This window comes from Molossus molossus, unplaced genomic scaffold (genome assembly GCF_014108415.1).
Source record: "Molossus molossus isolate mMolMol1 unplaced genomic scaffold, mMolMol1.p scaffold_m16_p_10, whole genome shotgun sequence".
In the NCBI taxonomy this organism is placed as follows: Eukaryota; Metazoa; Chordata; class Mammalia; order Chiroptera; family Molossidae; genus Molossus; species Molossus molossus.
The window spans coordinates 22,839,527-22,861,198 of NW_023425345.1; the positions used below are offsets into that span (position 1 = coordinate 22,839,527).

Sequence of the window (21,672 nt, forward strand, 5' to 3'; positions counted from 1 at the left end):
CTCCAAAATATATCAGAATCTGGTTACTTATCATTGCCCCCACTGTTATCTCTGTAGTCTACACTGGCATTATCCCTTGTCTGGATTATTAAAATAATTTCCTACTGATTGCTCCTTTTTAGCTGCTCTGTCCCCACCATTTATTCTCTAATGTAAATCTTTTATGTGATCCTTAAAATACTTAAATAGTTTACATCTCACTCAGAATAAAAGAAAAAGTATTGCATTGTCTACAGACCCTACATGATCTGTATCCCATCCTTCACCTCCTATATTCTGACATGTATTACTTTCTCTTCCTTCCTCTCCTTCAGATACACTTTTTTTTTCATGGCATTTGCATGTTTTACATCTTCACTTTCATTAGGTCTTTGTTTACATGTCATCTTTAAGAAGAAGGCTCTAATAACACCACATACACAATGTATATAGAAACATGTACATGTATACATATACATATACATATACACTCACATCCTATCTACTTTCTCCTGCTTTATCTCCATCTCATTAATCACAAGAATAAAGATCCATGAGAATAGGGACTTTGTTTTAGTCACTGATGTATCTTCAGAATGTAGAACAACATGGGGACATGGTAGGTACTTAATGAATACATGTTAAATTTCAAAACTGCTTAAGGTACAATACCAACCTACTACTTATAACCCCCTGTAATCATCAACTCAGCATTTCAGTTTTTGCATCTATAAAAATAGAGATAGTAGCAGTACCAACTTTGTAATGTTACTTTGAAAAACAAATTATATAATTCACATAAATAATTAAGCACAGATCCTCAGTAAATGTATCTTTAATTAAGTAAAATAAAATAAAACACACATATACACACACCGCAGTTATCACTGCACTCACTCTCCCTATTCATTATTTTTTTTTTATCCTCACCCAAGGACATTTTTGCATTTATCTTCAGATAGAGTGGGAGGGAGAGAAGGGGGGAAGAAAGAGAACAACATCGATGTGAGAGAGACACATCGAGTCGTTGCCACCCACATAACCCCAACAGGGGCCAGGGACAAACTGCAACCAAGGTACATGCCCTTAGTGGAAACCGAACTGCCCGGGGGACTCTCTGGTCTGCGGGCCGACGCTCTAACCACTGAACCACACTGGCCAGGGCTTTCACTATTCATTATTATATACAAACCTATATAAGAAAAACTATAATACTCTAATAAAAGAAATTTAGAAAAACTAAATGAATAGAGAGATATTCCATGTTCATGAATAGGAAGACTCAATATTATCAAGATGTCAGTTCTTTCCAATTTGATCTCATTGCAATTCCAATCAAAATCCCAGCAAGTTACTTTGCTGATATCAACAAACTGATTCTAAATTTCATATGGAGAGGCAAAAGACCCAACACAATACTTAGGGAAAAGAAGAAAGTTGGAGGACTGACACTACTGAATTTTGAGACCTATTATAAAGCTACAGTAATCAAGACAGTGTAGGACTGGTGAGAGAAGAGACAAATAGATCAATAGAACAGAATAGAGAGCCCAGAAATTGACCCACATAAGTATAGTCCACTGATCTTTGAGACAGGAGCAAAAAAAGCAATATAGTGAAGCAAAGAGCCGTTTCAACAAATGTCTATGAGACTATATCACCTTTCTGTTTAAAAGCTTTTATTTGCTAGTCATTATATCTGGAGTAATATTCAATGTCCTTGCATGATCCAGACCTTCCTACCTCCTCAAATTCATCTAGTATCACTGTCCTCCCGGTTCAATGTGCTCCATTCACAATGGCTTTCTTTCTTATCCCTAGGTGCTCCAAGAGCTTTTCTACTTTATGTCTTTTACAGGTACTAACCCATATGCATGGAAAACATTTTTCTAATCTTTTCTGGCCAGCTCTTACTTATACCTCAAAGATCAGCTCAAATGTCACTTCCTTTTCTGGATACCTACTAATCTGTCTTCCACATTACTACCAAGATGAAGCACAAAACTGATCACATCTCTTCTCTATTTTAGAATCTTTAAGAGGCTTTTTGCTTAAACACCAGATCCTTATGTTCTGGCCCCTGCCTCCTTCTCTGTTCCCTACTCCTCTTCTGCTCCTCACATTTGTTTTTTACTATGTACAGTGCATCACTGAGACCACACCTTTTCACATCTCTTCTTCCCACTCTGTCATCTGAATAACTACTAATCTTCCTTCTAAATTCAAAGCCATAGGTATCATCCCCACGAACTTCCTCCCCTGTCACATACAGGTGACCCTTACCCTCTTCTCAACACCATTTGAGTCTTTCAAAGCACTTGATACACAGTGATGTCATTTTTTATTTATTCATCTGTCACTCACTAGATTAAGTTCTCTCAAGGCTTTTTTTTTTATCTTTCGAGTAAGTTTGCATATGATTGTGAAATAAGTTTACACAAAGTAGCATTGTGGATCTGCACAATTTTGTGTTTTGATTGTGGATTTATAAATTGTGCAGTTAATTTTTTTCAGGTAGTTTGAATAAAAATTTTCAGTACTCATTCAACTTTCAAGTCACTTAGCTTGTTTTCTTTAAAATTTTTAATTTATGGTTTTTTATAGGTAGCAGTCACATGGCTCAGGTACATAATATATAATTACATGTAATATATATGTCATATAGTAATATACCTCTAATTTTCCAAACTTCCTTTGTTGATTCCCCAACAATTATTATCATTAATTGTTATTTCCACCTTAACATAAAAGATAACATAAACATACATTTTATTTTCACATCGTATATCTTAGACATGATTCCATATCAGCACATAAAAATATTCTTTTTTTTGCCCTGGCCAGTTTGGCTCAGCAGTTAGAGCATCGGCCTGCAGACCAGAGTCCCGGGTTCGGTTCCTGCTAAAGGCACGTACCTTGGTTGCAGTTTCTCCCCGTTCCGGTTGGGATCGTTCGAGTGGCAACCAGTTGATGTGTCTCTCTCAGGTCGATGTTTCTTTCTCTCTCTTTCCCCCCTCTCTCCCTCCTGCTCTGTCTGAAGATAAATGCAAAAATGTCTTCGGGTGAGAATAAAAACAAAAAAAAGAAATATTCCTTTTTTTCCCCTCACAGTTTCCCAGCATTACATTGTGTGGATGTCCCATAATTTATTAACCAACTTTCTTTTGGTGTAAATTTGAGTAATTCCAGGCTATTCTACTACAAACAACTGAAATAACCTTGAACATAATCTTTCCACAAGGGTATTAGTATGATTGTACACTGAATTCCTAAAAATTTAATTGTTGAGTCAAATTATTTGTGTAATTGGGGGGGGTGGTGTTAAAGTTTTGATGGGTACATTTTGTATTTATTGACAATTATTTAGTAAGCTGACTTACTGAATTCTCTTATTTTACAAATTTATTTCTTGGTTGATTTTCTTATTTTTTCAGGTATGAAATTATCTTATTTTCAAATAATGATCATTTCACCTTTTCCCTTTATACTTAACACCTCTATTTTATTTTATTTGTTTTGGCTAAAACATAGAACAAACTTGAAAAGTAGTGAAAATAGCCTTTTTGTCCTATTTCTGATTTATTGTAAATAACATTTTCTTATTAAGCATGGTACTAGCTTCCAGGGGAAGAATATATGTACATATAAAATACTACACAATTATGAAACCCATTGTTTACTCTTTTATTGGATATTTTTATGAAAAATAGATGTTTAATTTTGTCCAGTGCCTTCCTACATCTGTAAAAATGAAATCAATTTGGTCATGGTGCAAAATCAGTAATTCTTTAATGCATTGCTGGATTATGTTTACTAACTTTTCACTTAAGATTTTGTCAATATTTATAAGTGAGATTAGTCTCTTGGTGTTATCTTTGCCAGGTTTGAATGTTGATACTAATTTGGTTTATAGAAAGAATTTTAAGTTTCTTGTTTCTCTGCACTCAGAAATGTTATTGATATTATTGTAACCGGCAGTGTGCTTTGCCATGAGAAATTGCTCCACCAGTGCCACCCTGGCTGCAATGTTTATTCAGGTGGTGTCCAGGTCCCAAATGTCAATGTTCTACATATGCCAAGATATTACACCCACATGAGTTAACAAAGAAAGAAACTCATTATATTTTGGGGAAGAGTTAATCACCTTGAACTCACTGCATGCTCAAGAAATGTTGTAGATGGGTAAATGGAAGGAAAGAAAAAGAATAAATTAAATGAATTATTGGTAGTATAGATGAAGAGGTAGCCATTTTCTAACATGGTACTGGCAAGGAATTTTTTTAAATCATGATACCTTTATGCAAAATAATTAGAGAAATGTGAGTCACATATTTGTTAGTGAGTTCATTGCTTAATTTACAATCAAATTACTATACCTAGAAAGTTAGTTAATAAATATGTTTAACTTAGAAAGTGTTCTCTAATGGAACAGAACACTTCAGGTACTTAATATTTAGTCTTTTCAGTTCTACATGTTCTGTCAAGTGACTAAACACACGAAAGGAATGCTTATTCATTTTGCAAATAGTACAGGGCTAGGAGAAACAATGTTCACAGGAACATTGGAACCATTTTGAAAAACTAAAGGTATAAATTAGCATTTGTCAACACACAGTATTCTTTTACGCGTTGATTTTTAGTCATTTGTTCTTTCAACAATTATTTATTGAGCATCTAGTATGAACAACTGGGTACTATTCTAGGCATTAATATGTATATGTATTTTGTATATAGTAAATATATATACATAATATATAATTAGATGTAATATATCTGTCACACAATTATATATATTTATATATGTCATATAATAACATACATAATGAAATATGCCATTAAGAATAAAAAGCAGAGTAAGGAAATTGAAGAAATATGTAGGCTGTTTTGGGTAGGATGGTCAGGAAAGGCCTTTGTAAGGAGGCACTGGAACAGAGCAATGAAATAAAAGAGAAAACCTTATGCATAGTCCAAGTGACCCAGCAAGACTAAACAGAGACTGTGAAGGCCCAAGGCAAAGGCAGGATATGTGTATTCTAGGAATAGGAAACAGACCAGTATGACTGTAGCAGAGTGAGTGGGATGGTGATGAGCAGTAAATGATGAGGTCAGACAATGGGAAGAAATAGAAAAATCCTACAGTGTCTTGTATGCTTTGGTAAAAAATTTGAATTTCATTTTAAGAATAATAGGGAGCTGTTAGAGGGGATACCGAGGGCATAAAATAATTAGATTTTCAAATAATATTTTTTTTTGAGAGAGAACAGATTATATGGGAACAGTGGGAGAAATGGGGAGACAAGTTAGGAGACTCTTGCACTAATATAGGCAGGGGTGATGGTGGTTTAGACTAGAGTGATGATAGATGAGCTAGAGCAAAGCGAGCAGATTAAAGATGTACTTTGACTTGCTGTCAAACCAAAGATGAATCCACATATTTTCTTTACCTGAGCTACTGGTTAAATAAAAATACTCTACACTGAGGGGTAAACTACTGGGGGGAGAGGAGGAACCAGACGTTTAATTTTAAGCTTGATGGTTTGGGGTGCCTATAAGACTTAAGTAGAAAGTCAAAGTATGAAGTTATGAATGCAATTCTGAATTTGAAAGGAGAAATCAAGAGTTGGACACTCTGCGATAAGAAATTATTTAAACATCGTTATGAAGCAATACAATATTTAGAGCCCTAAATCTGCAATTTCAGCCTATGTGCTACGGCATACTGGTGTGCCACAAGAATTTTAAAACATGCAATACATGACTATTTGGTCAGGTGCACTGACCTCTTTTCCCTTACATTGTTAAATTAAAAAAATGACAACAGACAACACAATAGCCAAGTGGTGTGAATGAATAAAAATTATACCGCTATTTTTTATCAGATTGGCAAAAAATATATTTTTTGGTGTGCCTCAGAATTGCAATAATTAGTTTACTTGTGCCATGCCATAAAAAAGGTTGAAAGTCGCTGCCCTAGACCAAGCAGAGACAACCTTTGGAGAGTGTATGACTTGAGAAGAGATGAACGCAGAAGACTGAACTTTGAGACACAGCAATATTTAAGTGTCAGGAAGACAAATTGTCAGCAAAGGTTTCTGAAAATAACTGACAGAAAACCCTGGAGTAGGGGGTATTGAAATCCAAGTGAAGAAATCCCTTCAAGAACAGAGTGAGTAACTATGTCAGTCAATTCTGAAATCTGGCCATTTCCCTTTCACTAAGTATACTCTAGGCACAGCCTCTATAGCTTCAGCCTCTCCTTTATCCTGTGAAACATTTATTTCATCACTAAAAACTTTTCAAATTACCTTCTCTGTGTTTTGTTTCATCAACTGACACAATATAAAGGCTCACAGTTGGGTAAAACAATCGGTTATACAATATGTCTTTTATGTTTTCTTCTGGCTCCTTTAAAGTTTTTAAAGTCCAGTTTTGGACCAGGCTCAAATCCATGCTTTTGTAGGAATCATAGATTCTGTACGATTCTATTTGTATGAAGCTTACAAACAGGCAAAACTAATCTGTGGCTATAAAAGTCAATATATTCATTACCCAGGGTGTCAAGAGGAGCGTTGACTGAGAATGGCCATCTGAGAGCCTTTCTGGGATTCTGAAAATGTTTTCTAAGGTATAATCATAAATACAAAATTATCAAGCCGGGCCCTCAATATGTGTGCACTTTATGGTATAAGAGTTGTCTTAATAAAATTGAAGGCCATTATAAATATTTTCATAAACAACTAGTTGTTTCTATAATAAAGAGACCATATATATATTTTCTTTTTTTTGTTACAGATGTTTCTCCTTTTTTTCCCCCATTGACACCCTCCTCCCAATTCCATCCCCCTCCCCAGCATTATTGTCTATGTCCTTGAGTATAAGTCTTGTGGTTTATCTCTTCCTTCCCCCCACATCCACCTCTTCTGAGGTTTGTCAGTCTGGGTCCGTTTTGTTCCTCAGCCTATTTTGTTCATTATATTCCACAATAAGTGAGATCATGTGATACTTGTCTTTCTCTGACTGGTTTATTTTGCTTAGCATAGTTCTTCTAATCCATGAACAAGGTATATGCTTTCATTTTTTTTTTTTTTTTAATTTTTTTATCCTCATCTGAGGACATTTTTGCATTTATCTCCAGACAGAGTGGGAGAAAAAGAGGGAGGAAGAGAGAGAGAAACATCAATGTGAGGAAGACACATCGACTGGCTGCCACCCACACGACCCCAACAGAGGCTGGGGACAAACTGCAACCGAGGTACGTGCCCTTAACAGGAATTGAACCTGGGACTCTCTGGTCCATGGGCCAGCACTCTAACCATTGAGCAAAACTGGCCAGGGCTGCTTCCACTTATTTATATCTTCCTCTATTTATTTCTCTAGTGACCTGTAGTATTTTGCAACTAGGTCCTTTACTTCTTTGGTTAAGTTTATTCCTAGATATTTTAATTTTCTTGCCACAATGGTAAATATTTCTCTTTCATTGAGTTCGTTGTTGGTGTACAAGAATGTGGTTGATTTCTTGACGTTAATTTTGTAACCTGCTACTTTGCCAAATTCATTTATTAAATCTCGTAGATTTTTGATGGAGTCTTTAGGGTTTTCTATGTACAGAATCATGTCATCTGCAGATAATGACAGTTTCACTTCCTCCTTTCCCATTTGGATCCCTTTTATGTTTTCTTCATGTCTAATAGCTGTGGCTAAGACTTCCTGTTCTGTGTTAAATAAGAGTGGCGAAAGTGGGCAACCATGTCTGGTTCCTGTTCTTAAGGTAAATGCTTGCAGTTTTTGCCCATTGAGTATGATGTTGACTGTAGTTTTTCATATATGACCTTTATTATGTCAAGATATGATCCCTCTATCCCCACATTGCTGAGCATTTTTATAAAAAATGGGTGCTGGATTTTGTCAAACGCTTCTTCAGCATCTATTGATATGATCATATGGTTTTTATCTTTCATTTTGTTTATGTGGTGTATCACATTTATTGATTTGTGAATATTATACTATCCTTGCATCCCTAAAATGAATCCCACTTGTTCATGATGAATACTTTTTTTGATGTATTGCTGGATTTGATTTGCTAATATTTTGTTAAGGATTTTGACATCTGTTTTCATCAGGGATATTGGCCTGTAGTTTTCATTCTGTGTAGTGTATCTGGTTTTGGACACATAAATTTTCAACAAGAATACAATGAACTACCTAGAAAAGAGTAAAAGAAATGTGTATATTATATATATATATATATATATATATACACATATATATATATAATCTTTAAGATACCACTGAAAGACACACAAGAAAACTTAAAAAAATGAAATAATTAAAGCACAAAACACACCCTTTTCTTGGATAGGGAGGTCAAACTTAAGAAGCTGACAATTCTCCCTATGTTAATGTACACATTTGATGAGATTCCAGTAAAATATCCAACTTTTGTTTTAAATAGAGAAGCTGATTTAAAGATTCAGGTAGAGGATCAAATAAGGACACAGCTGAAGAAATTTAGAAAAATATATGCAGTAAGTGGGAACCAGTCCTATGAGATATTAAAACACATTATAAAGACTTGATAATTGAAAGTGTGATTCTGGCACAATTATACACACAGAGAGACCAAAGAAACAGACTAGAAATTCCAGAAATGCTGACTGAAACATGTGGGAATATAATATATGCTGTAGGGGGTGATCAAGGTGTCCTTTCAAATTAGTGTAACAAAGATGAACGACTCAATAAAAGCTTCTGGGACTACTGGATGGGTTTATATCTATACTTCACCTCTGTGTGGGATTGTAGTATTTTTCTTAATTATTTACTGTTGCTCCTGTAAGAGAACTATATATTTCTTTACATTGCTGTGTGTGCTTCTTTGTGGGAAGAGTCACTCTGACTGCAACCTACAATTGAAGTCAGGCTTCCTGTGTGACTTGCTTTAGTCAATGAAATTGTAAATGGATATGATATATACCTCACCTGAGTTGAAACTTTAAGAACCACTGCTTGATCCAGCTATTTTCTTACTCCCCTCCATGAGAATAGTTTATCCTCAATGATACTTTGAGGTAGGATCTGTTATTATCCCTATTTCTTTGTGAGAAAGCTGAAGTAGAAGTCTAAGTAACTGCCCTAGTCACTCAGCTGGTGAGGCAGGGATGGAGTCAGGATTTGAATATAGACAGTCTGGCTCCAGTGTCCAGACTTTAACCTCTGCACAGTGCTGCCTGTCTCCAACACATTCTCTAACTTTAATCCTTTTATTTTCTTGTGAGGTCCATTTTTGTTGTCTTAGCTTAGTGACAAAGACAAATATTTCCTGTTTCCTCTCAAAAAATATTTATGCCTTCCTAGTTACTGATCAATACTTTTCTCTCAAGCTTCCTAGACCACTGAATACTTCTTTTCCCTAAGGATTCTCAGAACATAAATTATTTTCAGTTATCCTTTAGTTGACTTTATATGTTATGTTCATAGTTGGAATACAAGCCGATGAATTACAAGTCTGTACTCTTTACATTACTTAAAACAATATAACTCATTATGTAAACATGTTTAATGAGTAAATGATGGAACAAATAATAGCTTAATTAGAAATTATATGTTTATTCAGTAAGCCTTTTTGATGTCTGTTTTACAGAGATAAACAACACAATTCCTTCTAAGTAGAATCACAGGACAGAGAATCCAGAAAAATCTGTAGCCTAATCATAGTCGTCAAATATTTTCTTGCTCTGCATCTATGGTGAGAAGAGAAACCTAAGTGGGATGTAGGGTTTTTTCAGGAATATTCCCTCAGTGGAGTCTGGGCAGTGTGTGTGAGCTAAAGCGGCAGTCAGCAAACTTTTTCTGTGAAAGCCCAGATTCTAAATGCTTTGGGCTTTGTAGGCCATATGGCTTATGTCATAACTACTCAGCTCATGATAGCAGCAATGGAAAATAGTGATATAAAGAGTGTGGCTCAGTTCCAATAAAACTTCATCTATAATCATGTGTTGGGTTAGATTAGGCAGGAGAATCATGATAGTCAGCCCTTGGGATGAAGGAAACCAATTAGTTGTGATGTGAAGTCTTGTCTATTACTGATGGCTATCTTACAAACAAATTAATAAACAAAACGTATTGACTTTTCTAATAATAGAGTGAATGTCTTAAATTGGAGAGTCCACCTACAGAGTAAGTATTCTTCTCCAGTTTTCTCTTTGTGTGAGAATGTGCCACATGAATGGTCTCAGATTTAGAAGAATATGTAGGAAGCAAAGTTAATGGGGTATGATGTTGGTCATTGCATGTGACCTCTCACCTATGCTGCAGAGGGCAATGTACTCAGCAACAGCAGACTCATCCAAAAGAAATATTAGGTGAAGGGAGAAACAAAAAATCTATAAACCAGAGGCCATATTAAGTCTATTTACTTTACTTTTGGTGAAAATTACATCACATCAGGATTTTTAAAACTCCATTTAAGTAGGCCAGAGTTGAGTAGGATAGTTCCCATATCTATATTTTCCATCTAGAGTAGAGGAGGGGTATTGAAGACTGTTCAGATAGCAGCTACTCAAATTTTAAATTCTTAGGAAGATGACCATTGTTGCATTTGCTTGTTAGCTCTCTCTTCCATGAACTCTTTGCTTCCACTCATTTTGTCCAGCTTGCTTCTGAATCTCTTTTCTAAGATTATTGCTCTAGCCTAAAACACTTCCTACTTCTTTCTACGTTAGAAGATGTACTTGTCTGTTAGGATCCAACTCAGATCGTTCTTTCTCTGTTTGTCCTTCTTTTTTCTTTGTTCATCTTAAGCACTAGCATTCTGTGCTGTTATCACTTCCCCAACTTCCCATTCCATAGCTCACTAACACTCACTTATCATTAACTGTCTTTTCTTGTTACATTATCTTTTCATATGTATTATGTTCTCTGTGTCTCTAAACTATCTGAGGGCAGTCACCAGATATTATCTTTCTTTGTAAACTCTTAAGTTTCTGACTTAGTAAACATTAATTGATCAATTTGTTTGTAGGTAGTTGATATCTTGGAGGAAAGGTATAAAAAGATATAATATTAATTGAGTAGTCTAAAACCAGGATCTATTGTCATAGTAGCATCGATTTCTTGGTTTGGGGTTGAAACTATTTAATTGTCTCAGTTTTGTCTCACTTACCTGTCTCATAGTAATCATAGACTTTAACAATTGGTGGTTTTAGGTTTCTTACTGGGATGTCTTGCAGAACCATAAAGGAAAACTTAGTGCCTAATCTGTCACCTAAAAGGAAAAGTGGGAGTTATAAAGAAGTTAGAAATTCTCTTTTCTCTTCCTTGAGTAAAACATATTCTTTATTGTTTTCTGACTCTTCTTTACCTGGGTCTTTTAAGTAAGCTAACATTTGTAGATGTAAAGATGAGTTTGGAAGGCAACCTTGGGAACTCTTTACAGTGAACAAAACCCCGCAGATATTCTCCTAAACAACTGAGACAACTCATACGCTCTTGTGGTTCTCTGTAAGAAATTAACTCTGAGTCTATGTGAATGTTTTCTAAGATGCAGAGACTTGGCTTTGTATCGTCTGTAATTAAAATGCCAAACTATTTGTGTGTGTGTGTGTGTGTGTGTGTGTGTGTGTGTGTGTGTGTCTAGATAAAACATTCCTTTTACTTTATAGTTGACTTTGAAGATATTCTTGAGGTCTACATTTTATATACTGATATATTAGAATGTTAACACTATCATTAATCAACCACAGTGGTATATTTATTCTTTTGGTGAATCTTTAAAATAACACACATGATAAACATTTATTATATTGATTTTCTACTGGAAATCATAGAAATACTTGTATTCCAACTATAACATAATTAAAAAGAGAGCAGGACATTCCATGGATTTAAAAGGAGATTTACCTTTTATTCTCTTTAGAATAGAATAGCTTTCTAGAAGGTGCCATTAATTATTGCTTTTCTCATATTACTTATCTTCTAGTGAAGAGACCCACTTAGAAAGACCAATATGTGTATAGTCTCAGCCCAAATGCCAGAACTCTCACCTGTTCCACATTAATGATGACACAATTATTGCTCACTTCTGTTCTCATGTGGCTAAAACTTTCAAGCTGAAGAACATTAGAAAACTCAGAAAGTTAGAGAATAGGTATGAGAACACTGAGACCTAGAGCAGATTGTAGTAGGGGACAAATGTTTATTCTTTAAACAATGTGAGGATTAGGATGCCTATGACTCAACTGCAATATTGAACAGTCAGGGTGCATTAGCTATACAAAAGAATGGGAGAGGGGAAGGAATCGTGTTTGCAAACAGGCTTCGGAGTTGTCATGTCTCAAACTGTGAAAAAATATTAGGTTTTCTATCAAGAGAAGGAAGCCAGGTATTTTCAGGTCAGGATTTTCACTATGCTTCAATATCCAAGTAACATGTTAGACCCTCTGGCATCTTGAATGATTCCAGCTCACATTAGTTTTATCATTGCCAATTTTTTGTGTATGCATATTAGTCAATTTGGTACTTAATCATAGTTTATCTTTCTTGCTTGTTATTGTATTGTTTCATGCCTATGTGCCTCAAGTTCCCAACTAGACCATGAATGGCCTAAGGGTGGGGTCTCCCCTTGTATTTCTCTGGTATCACGCAGGTCCCTTAGCTTAGAGCAAAATAGTTACTGGATTTAATTTCCTTGGTTTGGGAAAAATAGTTTTTGAGGCAGGATGATATTGATAGGGCTTTGATATAGGTATGGTATCAGTTTAAAGAGACAGACATCCTTTTGTACGAGATCTACCAGGCTTAACCTACCATTTTTACTGTTGGTTTTAAGGGAATAAAACCAAATACCACTTTTACATCAACAATCACCATATTAGAGACAGGACAGTTCTCTCTGTAACTGTAGTGTTAGAGAAAAAAGGAGTTAGGCTTTATAATGTGAAAGAAAGCCAGATTTCCTCCTTCAAGACCCACCATAAACCTGTCCAGCTTCATGAAGTTTTCTTAAGATTATTACCTACAGAAACCTGTGTTTCCTGGACATGTATGATATTGATGTTTAGAACCCTGAATGTACATCAGATCCACAGCTTACTAAAATCATAGATGTTCAAGCCCCAGCCCTAACCTATCAAAATAGAATCTGTAAGAATGGAACTTGGTAATCTGTTTTTTAGCACATCTACAGTTTTTGGACACTCCACCTATATTACTTATTTTGTTATTTAGTATGTCTTTTATATTTTTAGTTAACTTCTTGAATGTAGCAGGTCTCCCAAGAATGGCTTCAAAATGTGAGGTCAGATAGAGTCTTAGACTTTATACTTTGATTAAATTTATCTTTAACAATTGGACTGATTGCCTGAAATATCATTTGTTTTATAATAGTAATGTCATTATTGTTAGATACAAAGCAGTATCTAACTATGTTTTCTGCAGACTCCTGCAAAGTTTTTGATGGTTTAAGATAGGGCAATCTCTACATTTTATATGTAATTTATATTTTGTATTTAATATTAGCATTTATTATTTATTCATTTGATTTGAAAAAAATAAGATAGAATATAATTATACAGAAGAGGAACAGGCCTGGCCAGTGTGACTCAGTAGTTGAATGTCAACCCATGCACCAAGAGGTCCTGGTTTGATTCCTGGTCAGGGCACAGGCCTGGGGTTGTGGGCCAAATCCCCAGTGGGGGGCATGCAGGAGGTGGCCAATCGATGTTCTCTCTCAATGATGTTTCTATCTCTCTCTCCCTCTCCCTTCCTCTCTCTCTAAAACCAATAAAGAAAAAATATTTTAAAAATTTACTAATGAAAAGGATAATTTCATAATGATAAAAGACTAACTTCAATAGTATATATATATATATATATATACATATATATATAAATTTTAAATTACATTTATCTAATAGCATAGCTTCCAAATATATTATTAATTACTGATGGTTCCAGATAGCTTTTAGACTCAGGATTAGGTGATTTAGTCAGAAGGTCTCACCTGACATTCAGTGAGATCGGGAAGTTGGTATGGGTTTGGGTCCACCACAGGTTTGGGGCAGAGTTTGTATCTTCACAGCAAATAGGGAAGGATATTATATTTCATGGATGTCTGTGGAACACCAAGAACACAGTCAGTTTTTCTCTTTTCCAGGGATGCCTCACTTTTTCATAATTTAACTTCCCCAGATTTGCCTTTTGCTTGCCCAGGAAGCAAAGAGCAGAACTTCCTTTTCAGTAGAAGGGGTGAAATGAACTTTTTTCAATATAAGTCCAGAGTCTCAGCTGAAGATACACACATTTCACTGTTATGGCATATTTCCCAGGCAGCTCTGGCAATGAGACCTGCTGCATTACCAGGAGGCTGTTGCTGTCCACTTGGAGTTTTGTGGAAAAGATCTGTGAATCATGAATTGTCCCTTGTGCAGTTTTCCATGTCCTGGGGAAAGTTGCTGCTCCATATCTAGACGGGGCACGGAGAGCCACCACTGTGTCCTGGAAGAGGTGAGTGGAGAACCCGCACCCAAGGAGTAAGTTTTTGGTGGCTGAAATTTTCCTCAAAAGTCTGTTTTAGTTTCTACAAAGGGATGCTGGCTTTCCCTGCCCTAACGTATGCATCTGCTAATTACTTTTGCTTTTTTTCCTTCTTTAAGGCATAATCAAAGTCATGCTATAGTTTCTTCAAATGAAAAAAGATTATTGATGCAAATTAAACTCACAATTTAATTTTACTTGTGTTGGCATTGTCCGGAGGGACTATTTCTATGCCCAGAAGTTGTTCCCTGCTCTTTCTCATCAATATTCCTTTTTTCTATATCTTTCAAAGAATAGGTTTAAAATTAAAAAGTTAAGATGAAAAAAGTGACTGTCATTTACTAGACAGTCATTTAAATGGAAGAATTAAGGAAATTGGCTGTGAATTGGTATAAGACAAATTACACTTTTCTGTTTGTTTTCCCCTTATATAGTTTTTATTTGCCACATCTAATATCCCTGAAAAACAAAAGTTTCCATTTGTACATCCTAAATATTGAAAGAAGGTGTGTAAGAGAAAAAATTCAGATTCTCTGGATGTCTAACACAATCATTTTTACACTCAATAAAATATTCCCAAAATTGTGGTAGGAAAAATAATTTAAGAGCTTTAGCTTAAAAACAATCAATTTAAAGGGGGAGTAAGAAAGGAGGTCTCAGGGCAGTTAAAAAGGAGTAGAGAGTCTGAATTCCTTAGAGTGGTTAAATAGAACTTTTCAATCATCCCATGAAGATTAAAATGAGCTCTTTGTGGTCACTCTCCTTTTAATCACACAATGTTCTGGTTCATCTCAGATAATTTCTTACAGGATTCTAAAGATGTATGTAGTGTATAACACTGATTGTCAACCAGGGTTGATTTTGCCTTTTCTCAACTGGAGGTAGGATGCTACTGGCATCTGGTGGGAGAGATCAGGAGGCTGTTAAACATCTTCCAATGGCCAGGACAGCCCCTCACAACAATAATTATCTGGAACAAAATGTCAATATATTTATATTCAGAAACCCAAGTCTAGAGTGTGGCTATTGACCAATGTGTGCTAATGATATAATATAGCTTTAGCGAGGAATGACATTTATGCTTAAGTAGCTGTATTGAGAGGATAATGCAGGGCTTAGTGAAAATTGTTTTGGGGGAATGTCTTAAGTCTTTTTTCCTAATTGTCCTACTATTCTCAAACATCTTCAAATAATTCTCCCATGATTTAATGATTCATCTTCTCTTTTCTTTGTAACTGTTCTGTTTTCCAACTTCCCACCTGCCAAGGGAACCTAGAGAAGAATACTATTTGGGAACCACAAACCTGGGTGGAGGAGAAGCCCTCATAGGAATTCTGTTCCTTTGTGACCCATTTCACAATGTGTGATGCAGAAGTCAGGCCGTTTAAGCTTGGGGCAGGCTGGGCTGTGAGATAAGCAAGAAGCACATAGGACGTCATCTCCATCTCAGCGGAGGGAGAACAGGGTAGGTCAAAATACCCTTCTGATCTCCTTGATTTTGAGGTCACTCCCAGTGGACTGTGTTGTTTTAAGGGTGAGAAAAGGAGAAAATTATAACTATTGGTAGGCAATAAGTTAATATACATTCATATCATATGGAGTTGAAAATAATAGAGAGATGAAGTAAGGTCCTCTCTGTCATAAGCCTTCAAAACTCACTAACTCACATTTCCTTGCTGCGCTCAGTTTGGTTGTGTGGGCCTAGGACTGAGAATGTTGTTGGAGGAAGAAGTATAGTGCCCACTTGTTAATCTCTCAAATGTTTCTTTCAATTGGATTGGTGGAAAGTGACAGAAAGAGTTCTCTTACTATTGGTAATATTTCCTGGGAAATGGAGTATAAAACGATATAAAACCTGCCTATTACACTTCTCCAAAGAGGAAATACAGATGGCCAACAGACATATGAAAAGATGCTCACAACATTACTCAGCATCAGAGAAACACAAATTAAAACCACAATGAGATATCAGCTTACACCTGTCAGAATAGCTATCATCAGTAAATCAACAAACAAATGTTGGCAAGGATGTGGAGGAAAGGGAAGACTCATGCATTGTTGGTGGGAGTGAAGATTGGTGCAGCCACTATGGAAAAAGAATATGGAGAGAATACCCAAAGAAACCCAAAACACTAATTTGAAAGAATATATTCACTCAGCCCAGCTGGTGTGGCTCAGTGGTTGAGCGTCAACCAATGTACCAAGAGGTTGCCAGTTCAGCACATGCCCAGTTTGTGGGCCTGATCCCCAGTGTGGGGCATACAGGAAGTGGCCAATCATGTTCTCTCCCATCTCTCTCTCTCTCTCTCTCTCTCTCTCTCTCTCTCTCTCTCTCTCTTTCTCTTCCTCTTGCTCTAAAATCAATAAAGAAAAAAAAAAAAAAAAAGAAAGAAAGAATATATGCACTTCCATGTTCATTGTAGTGTTATTTACAATAGCCAAGATATGGAAGAAACCTGAACGCTCATCAGAAAGCAAGTGGATAAAAAGCTGTGAGATATATATAATGGAATGAAATTTTACCATTTGTAACAGCATGGATGGACCTAGAGAGAGTTATGCTTAGTGAAATAAGTCAGTCAGAGAAAGACAAACACTGTATGATTTCATTTATATGTGGAATCTAAAGAACAAAACAAATCGACAAAATTCAAACAGACTCATAGATACAGTGAACAAACTGATGTTTGCCAGAGAAGAGGGGGCTTGTGGGGAGGGGGGGAAGCTGGTGAAAAAAGTGAAGGGATTAATAACTACAAATTGTTATTCACAAAATAGTCACAGGGAAGTAAAGTACAGCATAAGGAATATAGTCAATATTGTAATAACTATGTATGGTGTCAGATGGGTGCTTGAAATATCAAGGGTACCACTTTGTAAAGTATATGATTGTCTAACCACTATGCTATACACCTAAAACTAATATAAAATACTATAAAATAATAATGAATATAAACTGTAATTGAAAAATAAAACCTACCTATTGATCTCAGAGAACTTTTGTAATAATCTATCTGGAAAAGAGAGATAATAACACATTGAAAATGTTAATGCACTTTCTTTAGTATGGCTTTTTGTTGTACCCTTTTCCATCCAAGTATGCAGGCACTTATCACATAAAAATATATATATTTGCTTAATATATTCATCTCAGCAGGTAGGAATAAAATTTCATAATGTTCTACAGCACTATGTCTATATAGTTTAACATATGCAATCCCAGAGGAGATATTTTAATAAAAGGTGTTCTGATCTCACAGTATGTGACTTGGCTAAAGAATTCCAGACTTGTTGCTTTTAGCAGGAATATATTGCTCCTCTTCTTATAGAATCTGTGTAAGTGGAATTTATTTTTAACCTTTGCTCTTACCTTCTTTCACAGCTTCCTCCAAAGAGTTCAGTATTTCTCTCCTCCTATCTTGGTGTCTTGCTAGGGCAGAAGCCTAGGCTAACAATGCCTTGGTGTAGCCATGGCTCTCATGGGTTCCCTCTTTTGTTATGTCCAGGCAGACTCCAGGCAGAGTAGGGTCATTTGAACAAGAGGGTGCTGTGAAGACAAAGAGGTGGTGTCAGACTAGGGCAAGTAGAGGGTGGAGCAAGTCCTGAGCTAGATATTGCTTGACAGATGTCATTCATGGTTCTCAGCCAGTCAGGTAGACAGCCAATATCCACCATATTTAAGTTGAAAAAAACTTAAAATCTCTTAACTTTATAGTTATGTCTTAAAAAATAAGGCTAGAGAACCTGTGTTTTTAAGATTAGTTTTGGTACGTAGTCCACAGGCTTTACTGGGCAAATATATGTTTCCCTTAATGGACTGACCAAATTGCTCACCTAGTTGAGAAATGCCTCACCATTGAGCAAAAGGAAAGTTGAGACTCAGCTTTTAGTAGAGTGGTAGTCCAGACATCAGGCCTGTAGTTTTTATTTTTTATCCTCACTCAAGGACATTTTTGCATTTATCTTCAGATAGAGCGGGAGGGAGAGGGGAGAAGAGAGAGAGAGAAACTCAATGTGAGAAAGACACATCGACTGGCTGCAACCCACATGACCCCAACTGGGGCTGGGAAAAACTGTAACGGAGGTATGTGCCCTTAGCAGGAACTGAATCCGGGACTCTCTGGTCCGCAGGCCGATGCTCTAACCGCTGAGCCAAACTGGCCAGGGCCAGGCCTGTAGTTTTCATGGTGGGAAATAGGACTGAGGTGGGTCTTACAGTGACTGGATGAGTACTCTCCAGAAAAGCAACAGTCATGTAGACAGAGGGTCAATTCATCTTCTACTCAGCCCTGTAAATGAGAAAGAAAGAGAGAATTTTGATTAATTGTACTTGATTACTTCTACTTCTAAATATTAGCATATTATTCTCTTCTGTTTTTTTAAGTGCAAATTGTCCTCAGTATCTTCTCTATTTTTTTTTTTTTTTAATCCTCACCCGAGGATATTTTTCCATTTTTTGTACAGATAGAGTGGGAGGGAGAGAGAGGAAGAGAGAGAGAGTGAGAGAAACATTGACATGAAGGGACACATCGAGTGGCTGCCACCTGCACGACCAACCAGGGCCGGGGACAAACTGCAACAGAAGCACGTGCCCTTAGCGGAAACCGAACCCGGGTCTCTCCGGACCACAGGCCGACGCTCTAACCGCTGAGCCAAACCGGCCAGGGCAGTATCTTCTCTATTAAGCAAAGTAACACCCTCATGCAAAGCACCATTTTTTTCTTTATAATTTTCATGTTTAATATTCCTTCCTGGACGCCTTCTCTCATTACCTAGGTCTACAACTTTGTGATTTCTCTGTGCCTTCTTTATCCTCTCATTCTCGGAAAAAAATTTAAAAAAAAATATTTTAACTTATCTTTATTGTTGAATGTATTACAGATGTTCCACTACCCCCTTTTTCCCCATTGACCCTCTCCTCCCTAATCCCGCCCCCTCTTGCCTTCCCCACACTATTGTCTGTGTCCATAAGTTATGCATATATGCATGAAAGTTCCTTGCTTTATCTCATCTCACCCTCCTTCTCCCCTTCTCATTGAGGTTCATCAGTCCAACAACAAATTTGTACTTCTTAATCCCTTCATCTTTTTCACCCATCCTCCCAGCCTCCTCCCATCTGGCAAGCAACAAAAAGTTCTCTGTATCTAGGAGTCTGTTTCTGTTGTGCTTGCTCATTTTGTTTGTAGATTCAATTGTTGATAGATACGTATTAATTGCTATTTTATTGTTCAAAATTTTGTTCTTCTCCTTCAAGAAGACCCTTCAATATTTCATATAATACTGGTTTGGTGGTGATGAACTCCTTTAGCTTTTTCTTGTCTGGGAAACTCTTGATATGTCCATCGATTCTAAATGATAGCTTTGTAGGATAGAGTAATCTTTGTTGTAGGTTGTTGCTTTTCATCACCTTAAATATCTCTTGCTACTCCTTTCTGGCCTGCAAAATTTTTTTTTTTTTAGAAATCAGCGGATAGTTTTATGGGAGCTCCTTTGTAGATAATGAACTGCTTTTCCCTTGCTGTGTTTAAGAGTCTCTCTTTTTCTTTAACCTTTGGCTTATTGATGATGATGTGTCTTGGTGTGGACCTCTTTGGGTTCATCTTATTTGGGACTCTCTGTGATTCCTGGACTTGTATGTCTGTTTCCTTCACCAAGTTAGAAAAATTTTTTGTCATTATTTTTTCAAATAGGTTTTCAATTTCTTGCTGTCTCTCTTCTCCTTTTGCACTCCCATGATACAAATGTTGATACGCTTGAAGTTGTCCCAGAAGCTCCTTTATTTTACTATTCTGATTGGGTATTTTTGCTTCCTTATATTCCAAATTGATGGTTTGCTTCTTGGCTTTACCTACTCTATTATTGTTTCTCTGTAAATGATTCTTTATTTAAGTTAGTGCATCTGTCATTTCTGACTGGTCCTTTGTTATATTGTTGATGTTCTCACTAAATTCTTTGGAGTTCTCTTTAAGTTCCTTGAAGATCTCACTAAGTCCCTTGAATGTCTCATCAAGTTCCTTGAGCAAACCTAATAACCTGTGTTTTGAACTCTGCATCTGATTGATTGCTTATCTCCATTTTGTTTAGTTCTTTTCCTGGAGTTTTGTTCTGTTCTTTCATTTGGGACATGTTTGTCTCCTCATTTTGGCTGCTTCCCTGTGATTGTTTCTATTTATTAGGCAGAGTTGCTACGTCTCCTAGGCTTTGTAGGATGGCCTATTGTTGTAGGTGTCTTGTAGGACCCAGTGGTGCAGCCTCCCTGATCACCCCAGCTGGGCCCTTGAGGTACACCCCTAGTGTGACTGTACACCATTCTGTTGTAAATGAGTCTTGATTGCTGTTGGCATGTCAGTGGGAGGCATTTACTCAGGCTGATCAGCTGTAAGAACTGGCTGTGCCCACTCACTACTGGCCTCTGACTACTTTGGAGGATCAGCTGTGTAGAGGCCCACCACACAGAATAAGACTTACTTCAGCAGGGCTCTGGTACCCACTGAGTCCACTCATTGAGTGTATCACTTGTGGAGGTAGTTGAGTGGTGGTGCTTCGATGTGGTCTGAAGTTGCCCCCTAGGTGTGTTGGCTGTGGGGCAAGGTCAGCCTCTGCCTGTGTTCTATCCAGGGCCACATGGCATAAGCTACAATGTGATCTTCAGATGGCTGCTTTTTTTGCTGGGCTTGGAGGTGCCCAGAAAAAGCCAAGTTGTGAACCAAGGCTGACTGCTTCTAGAGCAGTGGTTCTCAACCTGTGGGTTGTGACCCTTTTGGGGGTCAAATGACCTTTTCACAGGGGTCGCCTAAGACATAACAGTAGCAAAATTACAGTTATGAAGTAGCAATGAAAATAATTTTATGGTTGGGGGTCACCACAACATGAGGAACTGTATTAAAGGGTCGTGGCATTAGGAAGGTTGAGAACCACTGTTCTAGAGCCAGGCCTGGGGCCACTTAACAAGAGGTATGGGGCTTGCTGAGACCAGATGCTGCTTGTTGGAGATAATTTAGGTAAATCTGAGGCAGGATTCAAGACAGGCCAATTCTATGGGAAAGCCACTGGAAACAGCTTTGGTGGGCCTGCAAGTTGGGTGGGGCAGGGCACCAGGGAATCACTAGCATTGGGCAAACAGTGTGAGCCAGGTTGCTGGAGTCCCAGATGTGGTGGCCT

General features: G+C 36.9%; 1 protein-coding gene across 1 annotated transcript in view; it reads right to left on the reverse strand.

Moving 5' to 3' along the window:
• Positions 1–11,969: 11,969 nt before the first annotated feature.
• Positions 11,970–21,672, reverse strand: part of LOC118623323 (pregnancy zone protein-like) — a 62,756-nt gene continuing 53,053 nt past the window's right edge. The window contains 12 exon segments of the mRNA XM_036250836.1: positions 11,970–12,086; positions 12,784–12,874; positions 13,979–14,012; positions 14,015–14,062; positions 14,065–14,093; positions 14,267–14,472; positions 15,816–16,006; positions 16,009–16,038; positions 17,882–18,013; positions 18,016–18,058; positions 18,728–18,776; positions 18,778–18,800. Of these exon segments, the coding sequence (XP_036106729.1) occupies positions 11,970–12,086; positions 12,784–12,874; positions 13,979–14,012; positions 14,015–14,062; positions 14,065–14,093; positions 14,267–14,472; positions 15,816–16,006; positions 16,009–16,038; positions 17,882–18,013; positions 18,016–18,058; positions 18,728–18,776; positions 18,778–18,800 (993 nt within the window).